The following is a 15258-nucleotide window of genomic DNA, read 5'->3' as shown; positions in this document are numbered from 1 at the left end:
TCTATTTTACATCTACTCCTCCTTTTTCTTAAAGGAATATGCCTTGAGCATACATTGAGTGCCACAGAGTTAATCAGTTCTAGGCATGAGTTGGGGTCTGTGTTGCTTAGGCTATCTTCCAAGCTTATATCATTTAGGGCTTGGTTTACTTGGTCCCAATTTATGTTCTTGTTATTGAAGTTGAATTTGGTGAAGGCTCTCTCGTGACCGTGCAAACATGTCTGAACCTCGATTATGTTGTGATATGAGTATATTGTTTTTGATATGGTGACATTTCATACTAGATCATCATTGTTAGTGAAGATGAGGTCCAGTGTTTTTTCCAATCTAGTAGGCTCTATTATTTACTGGTTTAAGGTGAATTTTGTGCAGAGATTTAAAAGCTTGTGTGTGTGAGTTCTCATCTGAGCTGCCTCCTGGTGTTATCACTGCAACAATATTATTTGTTATATTCCTCCATTTTAGGTGCCTTAAGTTGAAATCCCCCAGGAGTAAGATGTTGGGGGCATGAGCTGGAAGATTTTCCAGACAGTGGTTAATTTTCAACAGCTGTTCCTGGAATTATTGGGACATTGCATCTGGAGGCTTGTAAACTACCACACTGAACAGATTTTGGTTCTTGATCTATACTGCTAAAACTTCAACTACATCATTTGAGGCATTTAGCAGTACTGTGTAAATAAGTGACTCTGTGATATACAGGCCAACCTCTCCCTTTTGCCTGTTCACTCTGTCGCATCTGTATAGGTTGTAACCTGGGATCCATATTTCACTGTCCAAGTGATCCTTTATGTGGGTCTTTGTGAAAGCCGTGAACATTGCATTTGCCTCTGCAAGCAGTCCATGGATGAAAGGTATTTTGTTGTTCATTGCTGGCTTTAGACCCAGTATATATACAGTATTGTAATAATTTGTGAGTGTAGTATTTTTTTTAGTTTAGTCTAATAATTGTGTCTTGATACTAGTTGAACATTGCAGCTTCCACTACCAGGCCACATAGAAGAAAAGGTTGTGTGCAACTCTGTGAGTCCAGAGAAGGATGTTGATGGGTTCCATGTAGTCAATATTGGGAGGTGAGCTCTATCTAGTGTGTATATATGTGGATAGAAATTTCCTCTGCAGCACAGTATACAGCTTCTCCTCATTTAGTGACGTACTCATTTACTGACAATTCGAACTTATGACAGGCTCTGTGACTAGTATGCATACCTAAATAATGTGTATTAGAGGTGATTTCCTCTGTTCTGTTTATTACAATATACAATACACTACTGTATAAACATTTAAAAATATACCAGAAATGTTATAAATGGTGCAAAGGTGACATTAAATCAATATCAAAGATAGTTGGCACAAACTCACTACCATTATAGTATGCTCCTCACTTAGCGATGAATTTGTTTACCGATGTGGTCTTAGGAACGGAACTCTGTCATTAAGTGAGGAGAGGCTGTACGTATTAACATACTGAATTCATTAGTAACTTCAGCACTGTACATTCCACAAATAACTCTTGCTTGTATTTTAAACCTTGGATGATGTTTTTGTCCATCCTGGCTCATTATCAACTAAAGTCTTATCTCTTTTTTTTTTTTTTTTTTTGTGAATTGTTCCTACCATGATAATTTGCTTTTATTCTCCAGTATACTTACTTTCAGTGAATATTGGTGCCCTAAAAACTTTCCTTCTTCATATTAACTTTTAAATTTATACTGCTATATATTTTATTGTTATACATACAGTGGAACCCCGAGTTTCGAACTTAATCCGTTCCAGGAGCTAGTTCTAAAGTCGAAACATTCGAAACTTGAAGCAATATTTCCCATAAGAAATAATGTAAATACAATTAATCCGTTCCAGAAACCCAAAAATATTCACAAAATAATACATTTTATAGAGATTAATTATAGTTTTACACGCAACAAACATACATAGTACAATTAGTAATAGATAAATATTTCAATAAACATATAAAATAACATTTTTACTTATTTTTATTGAAGATTGTTGATGGCATCTGAAAAATAGAGAGGAAGAGTGAGGGAGCACTTATTGTTTGGAAAGGTAATCCCCTGCCATAAATACTTTAGGTAACAAGCCCTTATCTGGGGTTACTTCCCTTCTTTAAGATTTTCCTAAAATGGGACATGGTTCTGTCACTGAACTTGTTGCAGAGATGGCTTCTTTCAGCTTGCTCAGGTGATATTTTTCAGCAAATACCTACACCCTTTTCTACACTGCACAAATCTCCTTAATCTATGAAGAAGGCACCATCCACCACCGCCATCCACCAATACCATCCACCACCACCACCATCCACCAATACCATCCACCACCACAATCATCCACCACCACAATCATCCACCACCACCAGCATCCACCACCACCAGCATCCACCACCACCAGCATCCACCACCACCAATACCATCCACCACCACCAATACCATCCACCACCAATACCATCCACCACCAATACCATCCACCACCAATACCATCCACCACCAATACCATCCACCACCAATACCATCCACCACCAATACCATCCACCACCAATACCATCCACCACCACCACCATCTACCACCACCACCATCCACCACCACCATCCACCATCACCACCATGGTAGCTTATTTCATAGTCGCACTTAATAAACAAGCACCAAACACAGTGAATTAATTGTGAAATGTTTAAATGAGCATGCAGGTTAGTGTTCACTCAAGCATAAACAAAGCCAGACTGGCTCATGAGACCTGCTCGAGGGATGTAGGCAGGTGGACAGGTCTGGTATGCAGTTTGAAACATGGGGCAAATTCGATACTCGGGACAAAATTCGTTCGAAAAAAATGGTCAAAACTCGAAGCGTTTGATAGTCAGTGCGTTCGAAACTCAGGGTTCCACTGTATTTTATCCAACTATTCCTGTTTGCCTTAAAGTTATGTGCAACTCTAACATATGACTCTGTGAGTAAAGGTAAGTAGATCGGTTCTCTCATATAATTAATAATTTTGAGAGCTCTGGACTTTACAGTCGATACACAGTACGTATATGCAACAGATAGATATATGACTTGCAGTTCCTAGAAAATCTTAGTAGGTCTTTTAACAGACAAAAATAATAAAATAATAACAGACAGATGTGACAATTTAGGTTTCCTTTGCTTCATGTTGTTTTATTTTGTCATTTAGTTCCTATGCGCAGGGTAATATTTAGTGAAGGGATTCAGGGAAACCGGTTATTTTCATATAGTCGGACTTGAGTCCTGGAAATGGGAAGTACAATGCCTGCACTTTAAAGGAGGGGTTTGGGATATTGGCAGTTTGGAGGGATATGTTGTGTATCTTTATATGTGTATGCTTCTAGACTGTTGTATTCTGAGCACCTCTGCAAAAACAGTGATAATGTGCGAGTGTGGTGAAAGTGTTGAATGATGATGAAAGTATTTTCTTTTTGGGGATTTTCTTTCTTTTTTGGGTCACCCTGCCTCGGTGGGAGACGGCCGACTTGTTGAAAAAAAAAAAAAAAAAAAAAAAGTAATCACTTTATTTCTGCCGGTACTGTAATTTGCCATGTGTGGTAAAAATTCACTCTTGTGTAATCAACCAGGCCCAGCTCCACTTGTTTTAACCATATCTCCTGAAATATCACTATACAGTGGACCCCCGGTTAACGATATTTTTTTCACTCCATAAGTATGTTCAGGTGCCAGTACTGACCGAATTTATTCCCATAAGGAATATTGTGAAGTAGATTAGTCCATTTCAGACCCCCAAACATACACGTACAAACGCACTTACATAAATACACTTACATAATTGGTCGCATTCGGAGGTAATCGTTATGCGGGGGTCCACTGTATATTGACGAGGGGAAAAAAATAAATTTGGGCATAAGGAATCCAGAGTACAGTGGACCCCCGCATAATGATATTAATCCGTTCCTGAGAGCTCATTGTTATGCGAAATTATCGTTATGCGAATGAATTTTCCCCATAAGAAATAATGGAAATCAAATTAATCCGTGCAAGACACCCCAAAGTATGAAAAAAAAAATTTTACCACATGAAATATTAATTTTAATACACACAAACTGAAAAAGGCATGACACTTACCTTTATTGAAGATCTGGTGATGATTGATGGGATGGGAGGAGGAGAGAGTCTTAGTGTTTAGAAGGGGAATCCCCTTCCATTAAGACTTGAGGTGTCAAGTCCTTTTCTGGGGTTACTTCCCTTCTTCTTTTAATGCCACTAGGACCAGCTTCAGAGTCACTGGACTTCTGTCGCACAACATATCTGTCCATAGTGGCCTGTACCTCTCGTTCCTTTATGACTTCCCTAAAGTGTTTCACAACATTGTCAGTGTAATAGTCACCAGCACGGCTTGCAATAGCTGTGTGAGGGTGATTTTCATCCATAAAGGTTTGCACTTTCAGCCACATTGCACAGATTTCCTTAATCTTTGTAGTAGGCAACTTCTTCAATTTCTCTCTCCCCTCCTCTGAACCAGTTTCCTCAGATCTGGCCTCTTGCTGTTGAAGTTGATCTAGCAGCTCATCAGTGGTTAGTTCTTCATTGTCCTCCTCTGCCAACTCTTCCACATCATCCCCACTAACCTCCAACCCCAAGGACTTTCCCAATGCCACAATGGATTCCTCAACTGGGGTTAGCCTGAAACCCTTCAAAATCCCTTTGGTCTACACATTCTGGCCACAGTTTCTTCCAAGCAGAGTTCAAGGTTCTCTTAGTCACTCCCTCCCAAGCCTTACCTATAAGGTTTACACAATTGAGGATATTAAAGTGCTCTCTCCAAAACTCTCTTAGAGTCAGTTGAGTTTCTGAGGTCACTACAAAGCACCTTTCAAACAGAGCTTTTGTGTACAGTTTTTTTGAAGTTTGCAATAACTTGCTGGTCCATGGGCTGCAGGAGAGGAGTGGTATTAGGAGGCAAAAACTTCACCTTAATGAAGCTCATGTCCCCATAAAGTCACTCTGCCACGTCTGTAGGATGACCAGGGGCATTGTCTAACACCAGGAGGCACTTAAGGTCTAATTTCTTTTCAGTTAGGTAATCTTTCACATTGGGGGCAAATGCATGGTGTAACCAGTCATAGAAAAAGTCCCTAGTGACCCATGCCTTACTGTTTGCCCTCCACAGCACACACAAATTAGCCTTGAGGATATTCTTTTGCCTGAACGCTCTGGGAGTTTCTGAGTGATACACTAATAAAGGCTTCACTTTGCAATCACCACTAGCATTGGAACACATCAACAGAGTAAACCTGTCTTTCATAGGCTTATGTCCTGGGAGTGCCTTTTCCTCCTGAGTAATGTAGGTCCTGCTTGGCATTTTCTTCCAAAACAGGCCTGTTTCATCACAATTAAACACTTGTTCAGGTTTCAGTCCTTCACTGTCTATGTACTCCTTGAATTCCTGCACATATTTTTCAGCTGCTTTGTGGTCCGAACTGGCAGCCTCACCATGCCTTATCACACTATGTATGCCACTATGCTTCTTAAATCTCTCAAACCAACCTTTGCTGGCCTTAAATTCACTCACATCATCACTAGTTGCAGGCATTTTTTTAATTAAATCCTGATGCAACTTCCTAGCCTTTTCACTTATGATCACTTGAGAGATGCTATCTCCTGCTATCTGTTTTTCATTTATCCATACCAATAAGAGTCTCTCAACATCTTCCATCACTTGCGATCTCTGTTTCGAAAACACAGTTGAACCTTTGGCAAGAACAGCTTCCTTGATTGCCGTTTTGTTGTCCACAATAGTAGTGATGGTTGATTGGGGTTTATTATACAACCTGGCCAGCTCGGAGACACGCACTCCACTTTCATACTTATCAATGATCTCTTTCTTCATCTCTATAGTAATTCTCACCCTTATTGCTGTAGGGTTAGCACTAGAAGCTTTCTTGGGGCCCATGGTCACTTATTTTGCAGATAAAATCACCAAAAACACTGTAATAATACAAAATGTTCCGATTGTATGCTTGGGTGTTACCACGGAGGCTGGCTGGTAAACAATGCTACCGGCGGAACATGTGAGGCTGGCTCAGGCCGCACATTAGACGCGTCTCGGACGAACAGCGTTGAGTGGGTTTTTTAGCGGTATGCGAGGCAAAATCTTAGCGATAAAATGTATCGGTATGCGGATTTAACGTTATGTAAGGCCAACGGTATGCGGGGGTCCACTGTATATTTTGACCGAAATTCTATAGTTTTCGGTTTGCATTTCTTGTATCAAATCTGAAGAAAACAAACACCTAACCAGATGAAGCTGGGTTGAGCAAACACATAGTAGGGACTAGGGATGGAGGGAAGTAGGTAATAGTAGTAGGAAGAGGATGGAGGGAAGGAGGAAACACTAGTAGGGAGAAAATGAAGGGAAGAAGGAAATAGTAGTAGGGAGAGGATGGCAGGGAGGAGGAAATAGTAGTAGGGAGAGGATGGAGGGAAGGAGGAAATAGTAGAAAGGAGAGAATGGAGGGAAGGAGGAAACAGTAGTAGGGAGAAAATGAAGAGAAGGAGAAAATAGTAGTAGGGAAAGGATGGAGGGAAGGAGGAGACAGTAGTAGGGAGATATGTGTTCACAGGTTCATAGTTTGTTCATTTCAACCCTAATAGAGGTAGGCTAGTTGATTGATGGTGGACGGAGGGTAAGAGGGACGATTATGATTTAATTTTGGTATATGACTGTTGGTGTCTCTCTGTATGCTCATAATTTTGTGTAAAAAATAAGTAATGTGGATTTTTTCTGATTCTATATTGTATGTACTGTATAGGTATTGTAATTAAATTTTGGATTTAAATTTTTTCTGTTTTATGAAATTAATTTTTTTCTACATACCCATTTGTTGCATGTGTGGCAAGCTCATATTTTTTTAGTAAATGTTAGTCAAGTAATGTGAAATTTGCAAAGCTCCAAAACAAATCCATGTGTTTTACATGTTATATTGAGTTCACTTTATGCAGTCATCCAGGAACACATCCCTCTCATAAAGTGAGGGACACCTGTACTAAGGGAATAATTTAAGCTGCTGGGAAACATTGATAATCATGGCTAACACTGCAAATAATGGATGTAAGTTGACAAATGGTAATGGAAAGACTTGTAGCAAAGAACTTTTATTCATACAACACCTCATATATTGTCTTATACACACGTAGGTATTTATGCCAGTTTATTCATGGAATGTGATGCTTAAAACTTACTGTTGTTATTGCAGGTTTTGTTTAGATATGCACAGCATGGCTCCATGTACCCCTCTAGGGGTCATGGAGCTTATTAAGCGGTATGGTGAGTCGGATAAGACGGCAATGTGCATGATTGTTTACGTTGTCCCTTTCCTGGTGAAAACTCATGCAAACCTTGTTTTATTTCATTTTGATTTTATAGAGAATTTGCATTATTTTGCTAAATGTATGATTGCTTGAATACAGGTAAATTCATGCAAGGTATAATTTCATGTGTAAATATATTCCTTCTTTATCAGTAGGGTATTACAAAACATTTATTTTGGCTAGAAAAATGAGGGAATTTGGATAGTGTTTACAGTCAGACTTCACCGGCTAGTGCAGAATCTCTTGTAATCTTTTTTCACTCCAGCTCCAGTAGTAACAGCCTTCAAGGAGGGAAGGGGATGGGGTAGGACCATACCTTGATGCTTGTGAAAGGATGTTTGTTCAAGAAATCTGAGGTACCCTTCATTCTTTGGATCAAACCTAATTAACTCCCATTCTTAAAGTGCTGTATAACCCTTACACATATTGAGTGATACCCAGTGAATCTTATATAAGCATAATCCAACAGTGACCATCACTGTGTATATTTTCCCCAGAAACAAGCTCAACCTGCCTTCGCTTACTTGCCCAGACAACATAGCTGAAGTTGGTGACGGTGTTTCCAAGAAAATGGGTTTTTGCAAGCTGGTCTTTGTTCTCTACCATTGTTTCTCACCTCATGTCACAAAACTTTCTGTATGTTATAGGTCTTTTGATATTACAGTAATAGCTCATACCACTTGGAGTACTTATTAGCTTATTCTAGTTAGACAAAAGTACCTTGATGCCAGTGAAGGGCTTTTTTTTTTTATCTAGTGAATTGGAGCTATATGTCCTTTCAATTGAATCTGATTGCCTTTTATATCCCAGGCACTGTATAATCTTTTTTTTATTTAACAGTCTCCCCATTAATGTAACAGTAATACAGTAAACTCCCTTATTTAATGTATTAATAGGGGAGTGTAAATGGCTGGTTATGGCAATTCTTGTGGATAGAGACAAGATTGTTTTGCTGTGATCATAACTATAACAGATAATGCTGTAAACAACAAACTTTGTCAGCTTTTCTGAATCAATTAATATGGCAGTCTGTTAAATTGTGGGATTACTGTAATGATAAGAATACACAGGGGTTTTAATGTTCAAGCTTAAGAATGAATGAGGTGTTTATTCTGTGATGACCCTAGTATGCTGTATTATATTGTACCATATTGTACCAGTCTGTAGTGGAAGGAAGGCGGGGTAGGGGTCGGCCTAGGAAGGGTTGGAGGGAGGGGGTAAAGGAGGTTTTGTGTGCGAGGGGCTTGGACTTCCAGCAGGCATGCGTGAGCGTGTTTGATAGGAGTGAATGGAGACAAATGGTTTTTAATACTTGACGTGCTGTTGGAGTGTGAGCAAAGTAACATTTATGAAGGGATTCAGGGAAACCGGCAGGCCGGACTTGAGTCCTGGAGATGGGAAGTACAGTGCCTGCACTCTGAAGGAGGGGTGTTAATGTTGCAGTTTAAAAACTGTAGTGTAAAGCACCCTTCTGGCAAGACAGTGATGGAGTGAATGATGGTGAAAGTTTTTCTTTTTCGGGCCACCCTGCCTTGGTGGGAATCGGCCGGTGTGATAATAAAAAAAAAAATAAATATTAAGGTTTAAGAGTTTTCCAAGTTAAGATTGGCAATTGGCAAAAGTTTTTTTGTGATTAGCTGTTAGCTATTGCAACTTTATAATAGAGTAATAAATATATTGAGACTTGAATACAAGAGAAATATATTGAAGTTAGTAAATTTAATTATCTCAATATTGTAGTACAACACCAGTCTCTTAACCATCTCAACCATAAATATTATGAAGTTAATCTCTTCATTGGTAGGTAGCTGGTTGTGACTCACTGATAACATGTTTAACCCTCAACCTTAGTATGTACTGTATGGATAAATCACCATAGAATTGCTGCCCCTGTTCCTCTAACAGTAAATAGGTACCCAGGCATTAAGAGTGTTGTGGGTTGCATCCTAAGGACTATAATAGAAATAAGTCGCACTGTTTAGTTTTTTATGATCTTCATTTTATCAGAAGCATTATTATTGTGTTCTTAGGGAAGACAGGGGGTGCAAAACCTCTACTCTAGTTGTCATACAATGCTTGGCAAATAGGAGACAGTCAGATTCAAAAAAATAAAAGGAGAAGGTAGCTTTAATTCCCTGGGTCAAGAACCTTTCATCATTGAGGCAGCTACCTTGAATGGTCACCAACTTGCAGCAGTCCATTGCTTAATAAAGACTTACCCACATTTTTTTATTTTTCCATCACAAGCCTGCCTAGTCAGTGAATTTTGCAAACTAATTTTATCTGTCTGATAGTGTATATTTAAAGGGCACCAATCAAGAATTCCTAAGCTCATTATTCATATGTTCTTGTTACATTATATGAGTGTTACCCCCTATTGTTTGAAATAGCATGTGACATTACAGACACTGTAGGTACTTACTGTTGTTTAGTTACCTTGAATTTAATATCACTTTTTAAAAAAAATGGTCATAACTCCAAAAAAAGAAAACCTACAAGTTTTTTCTTTCAGGCATAAAGACCTTTGGTAAGAATGCAGTTGTTTGTGGACGTAGCAAGAATGTTGGGATGCCCATTGCTATGCTGCTGCACGGAGATGGTATTCGCCCAGATGGTACTTATCTGTTTTGAGTTTATAGCTCATTAGATTTTAATCATCATTACTTCTTGACTCAGGAAATCATAATAACATAATTACAGACAAATAAAAAAATGGATGGGATTCAAACCCATGGCAGGTGAGTCCTAAGACTCACAAACCAGTGTGTTAACCACTGGACCAGCTGGCTCAGTAGGATTCATTAGTGGTTAGCACACGAGCCTGTGAGTTTTAGGACTCTCCTACCAGGGGTTTGAGCCACACGAATTCTCTGATTTGTTGGCAATTGTTATGATTTTGTGAGTCGCAATAGTGGCTTTGAAGGGGCTTGAATTAGAGCACACCACAGCCATGCTGGTGTGGGATATATCTAGAAACCTGCATTTGTGGTCAGTGGGGTCCATGCTAACCTCCCCATGGTGTGTAGAAATATACCTAGTTGGAAATTTGCTGATAAGTAGTAGGTTGGTAGAGAGCAACCACCCAGGGAGGTACTACCGTCCTGCCAAGTGAGTGTAAAACGAAACCCTGTAATTGTTTTACATGATGGTAGGATTGCTGGTGTCTTTTGTCTGTCTCATAAACATGCAAGATTTCAGGTATGTCTTGCTACTTCTACTTACACTTAAATCACACTGTACATACATGTACAAGCATATATATATACACACCCCTCTGGGTTTTCTTCTATTTTCTTTCTAGTTCTTATTCTTGTTTATTTCCTCTTATCTCCATGGGGAAGTGAAACAGAATTCTTCCTCTGTAAGCCATGCGTGTTGTAAGAGGCAACTAAAATGCCGGGAGCAAGGGGCTAGTAACCCCTTCTCCTGTATATTTTACTATATGTAAAAGGAGAAACTTGCGCTTTTCCTTTTGGGCCATCCCGCCTCGGTGGGATATGGCCGATGTGTTGAAAGAAGAAGATATATATAAGTTAGGTAGTAGGTTGGTAGACAGCAACCTCCCAGGGGGGTACTACCGTCCTGCCAAGTGAGTGTGAAATGAAAGCCTGTAATTGTTTTACATGATGGTAGGATTGCTGGTGTCTTTTTTCTGTCTCATAAACATGCAAGATTTCAGGTACGTCTTGTTACTTCTATTTACACTTGGGTCACACTACACATACATGTACAAGCGTATAGTATATACACACCCCTCTGGGTTTTCTTTTATTTTCTTACTAGTTCTTGTTCTTGTTTATTTCCTCTTATCTCCATGGGGAAGTGGAACAGAATTCTTCCTCCGTAAGCCATGCGTGTTGTAAGAGGCGACTAAAATGCCGGGAGCAAGGGACTAGTAACCCCTTCTCCCGTATAAATTACTAAATTTAAAAAGAGAAACTTTCGTTTTTCTTTTTGGGCCACCCTGCCTTGGTGGGATACGTCCGGTTTGTTGAAAAAAAAAAATATGTAGGTAGTAGGTTGGTAGACAACAACCGCCCAGGGAGGTACTACCATCCTGCCAAGTGAGTATAAAACAGAAGCCTGTAATTGTTTTACCCAATGGTAGGATTGCTGGTGTCTTTTTTTTTCTGTCTCATGAACATGCAAGGTTTCAGGTACATCTTGCTACTTCTACTTACACTTAGGTCACACTACACATACATGTACAAGCATATATATACACACCCCTCTGGGTTTTCTTCTATTTTCTTACTAGTTCTTGTTCTTGTTTATTTCCTCTTATCTCCATGGGGAAGTGGAACAGAATTCTTCCTCAGTAAGCCATACATGTTGTAAGAGGCAACTAAAATGCCAGGAGCAAGGGGCTAGTAACCCCTTCTCCTGTATATATTACTAAATGTAAAAGGAGAAACTTTAGTTTTTTCTTTTGGGCCACTCCGCCTTGGTGGGATACAGCCGGTGTGTTGAAAGAAAGAGATATACAGGTCCTCCATCATAAATCTGGCATCACTGGGACCTGTAGTGTGCCGGATTACTGAGTTTGCCGGATTACAGAGTGGTTAGGTTAGAATACACTTAATAAAATTAACCAACTTGACTTACACAAAGTTCATTGAACATGGGCAAAAATCGAACATTTCCGCTACTTTGAGCTCAATTTCAAAGTACTTTTCCTCATGAAAGCAATCAAAATCATGTCTATTTCTGTAATATATCTTCCATTCTATCAAATGAGTCCAAAAAAACAAGAATACAACCATAAAAACCATGCGAAAATATACCGCAAAGAGGCGGCTAATGGCTGAGAAGTGAACTCCCTTATTTATCGTCCGTCTTTTTTATTTTTCTTGCACGTTAAGAAGCATCTTTCCATCATACATTGCCCAAGTTTCAATGAGATAGCCCAACAAACAACCAAGAAAAAAAAAAATATTTACCAAAAATCATATATGACAAGCCCAAGCCAGGTACTGGAAATAAGTCCCAGGTTCCCTATACATACACTGCTATGTATGATAATCTATGTAACTGTATTTGTGTATACCTGAATAAACTTACTTATTTACTTACTTCTAGTCTGTCAACTGAGTACAAGAAACCGCCCAGTCACTTATTTCAACTACCCAATAAAGTGGTCAGAAATTGGCAATTTGGCCAATTTCACACAAATTTCAACAGATGCCAATTTCAAAATAGGGTCCAGAATAAACAATGCAGACATTCCTGGCACTAAAATAACATTTTCTCTGTTCATTAGTCACGGCTACAGGCCCCTCATATATTACTCTTGCTTACCATTTGGAATTTTTATTCACAAAAAAATAGAAGATTTACTGTTATGCAGACTGCTGCATTATTGTAATAATTGTATAAATAATGTCAACCCATTCTTGACTACGCATTGGAATTTGGACTGGCAGGCGACTTGGACGGTGACGTCATTTGTTTACTCATGAGCTTCGCTAAAGAATAGAACATTTTCACTACTGTGAGTGCAGTTTCAAGGTACTTTTCGTCATGAAAGCAATCAAAATCATATCTATTTCTGTAATGTATCTTTCATTCTATCAAATGAGACCGAAAAAACGAGAATATAATCATAAAAACCATACAAAAATATACTAAGCGGCTGCTAATGGCTGAGAAGTGAACTCTGCTATTTATGGTCTGATTTCTTTCATTTTTGGTGTATGTTAAGAAGTATCTTTCCATCATACATTGCCCAAGTTTCAATAAGATAACCCAACAAACAATTGAGAAAATAATAATAATAATAATATCTTTATTTACTACACGTACATGTACAAGGTATACAGGCCTAGCTGACATCAGTGACATACTACTATATAGAAAGCCGCTTGTTATGCAGAGTATTTCAAGAAAATTAGGTCAGTGTCCCAGGATAACACCCACACTAGTCGGCTAACACCCAGGTACCCATTTACTGATGGGTAAATATAGACAACAGATTTTGGGAGATGTTAAGTGAATGTATAGGAACCTTTGAACCAAGTGAGAGAGTAATTGTGGTAGGGGACCTGAATGCTAAAGTAGGAGAAACTTTTAGAGAGGGTGTGGTAGGTAAGTTTGGGGTGCCAGGTGTAAATGATAATGGGAGCCCTTTGATTGAACTTTGTATAGAAAGGGGTTTAGTTATAGGTAGTGTAATACATATTTTAAGAAAAAGAGGATAAATAAGTATGCAAGATATGATGTAGGGTGAAATGACAGTAGTTTGTTGGATTATGTATTGGTAGATAGAAGACTGTTGAGTAGACTTCAGGATGTACATGTTTATAGAGGGGCCACAGATATATCAGATCACTTTTTAGTTGTAGCTACACTGAGAGTAAAAGGTAGATGGGATACAAGGAGAATAGAAGCATCAGGGAAGAGAGAGGTGAAGGTTTATAAACTAAAAGAGGAGGCAGTTAGGGTAAGATATAACAGCTATTGGAGGATAGATGGGCTAATGAGAGCATAGGCAATGATGTCGAAGAGGTATGGGGTAGGTTTAAAAATGTAGTGTTAGAGTGTTCAGCAGAAGTTTGCGGTTACAGGAAAGTGGGTGCGGGAGGGAAGAGGAGCGATTGGTGGAATGATGATGTAAAGAGAGTAGTAAGGGAGAAAAAGTTAGCATATGAGAAGTTTTTACAAAGTAGAAGTGATGCAAGGAGGGAAGAGTATATAGAGAAAAAGAGAGGGATTGAGAGTGGTGAAGCAATGTAAAAAGAGAGCAAATGAGAGAGTGGGTGAGATGTTATCAACAAATTTTGTTGAAAATAAGAAAAAGTTTTGGAGTGAGATTAACAAGTTAAGGAAACCTAGAGAACAAATGGATTTGTCAGTTAAAAATAGGAGAGGAGAGTTATTAACCCTTTGAGGGTCGACAGGCCCTCTCCGAAACTCGTTCTCAGGGTCGGCCAAATTTAAAAAAAAAAATTATTTTCTCTTATGAAAAGATAGAGAATCTTTTCCCGATCATAAAGACACCAAAAGTTTGAAATTTGATAGAAAACTTACGGAATTATGCTCTCGCAAAGTTAGCGGTCTCGGCGATGTTTACGCATCGGCGATTTTGCCCACTTTGAGCCCCATTTTCGGCCAATTTCACTGTACTAGTCGACAAAAAACATGAATATTTTGCTAGAACTCCATTTTTTCTATCGAATGGGTGCAAGAAACCACCCATTTATGAACTTCAACTATCCAGTACAGTGGTCAGAATTTAGCAATTTTGCCAGTTTCACACAAATTTCAAAAGATGCCAATTTCCGAATAGGGTCCAGAATAAACAAGAAAGACATTCCTGGCACTAAAATTACATTTCCTCAAGGCCCCTCTTATATTCTTTTGCTTTCCACTTTGAATTTTTATTCTCACAAAAAATATAAGATTTACTGTTATGCAGACTACTGCATTAGTGTAAAAAATGGTATAAATATTATTGGTGCACTTGTGAAAGAATATTAGACTCACCAGTTGACGTGTATTGCACGATTTGTTTACTTTTGAAGTTTGGTAAAAATTGAACATTTCTGCTACTTTGAGCTCAATTATAAGGCACCTTTCATTGTAAAACCAGTCAAAATCATCTCAATTTCTGTAATATGTCTTCCATTCTATAAAATGAGACCAAGAAAACTAGAATACAACAATAAATACCATACGAAAATACACTGCAATGTCGCTGATTTATTAAAAAAAAATGGTCAAAGTTTTTTTTTGCTCATTATGCACTGTGTGCTGCAGGATTTTTTTTAGACTGTGCACACTGATCACATAGACCCATTCTTTCATATGAAGGCCTACCAGCTTTCTCCCACTAGATTTGAGGCCGCTAGAATTTATGCGTACTAGTACGTCAAAAACCCCTACGCGTAAGACGTACTAGTACGACCA

General features: G+C 38.7%; 1 protein-coding gene across 9 annotated transcripts in view; it reads left to right on the top strand.

The window, feature by feature from the left end:
- Positions 1-15258, top strand: part of Nmdmc (NAD-dependent methylenetetrahydrofolate dehydrogenase) — a 76666-nt gene that overhangs the window by 37466 nt on the left and 23942 nt on the right. For all 9 annotated transcript variants that reach the window (XM_070097449.1, XM_070097446.1, XM_053770610.2 and 6 more), the window contains 3 exons: positions 979-1073; positions 7239-7309; positions 9866-9967. In XM_070097449.1, coding sequence (XP_069953550.1) covers positions 979-1073; positions 7239-7309; positions 9866-9967 — 268 coding nt within the window. The remainder of the gene's footprint in view (positions 1-978; positions 1074-7238; positions 7310-9865; positions 9968-15258) is intronic.

This window comes from Cherax quadricarinatus, chromosome 4 (assembly GCF_038502225.1).
Source record: "Cherax quadricarinatus isolate ZL_2023a chromosome 4, ASM3850222v1, whole genome shotgun sequence".
Lineage (NCBI taxonomy): Eukaryota > Metazoa > Arthropoda > Malacostraca > Decapoda > Parastacidae > Cherax > Cherax quadricarinatus.
The sequence above is the reverse complement of the archived record's forward strand: the minus strand, read 5'-3'. Positions and strand labels throughout refer to the sequence as shown.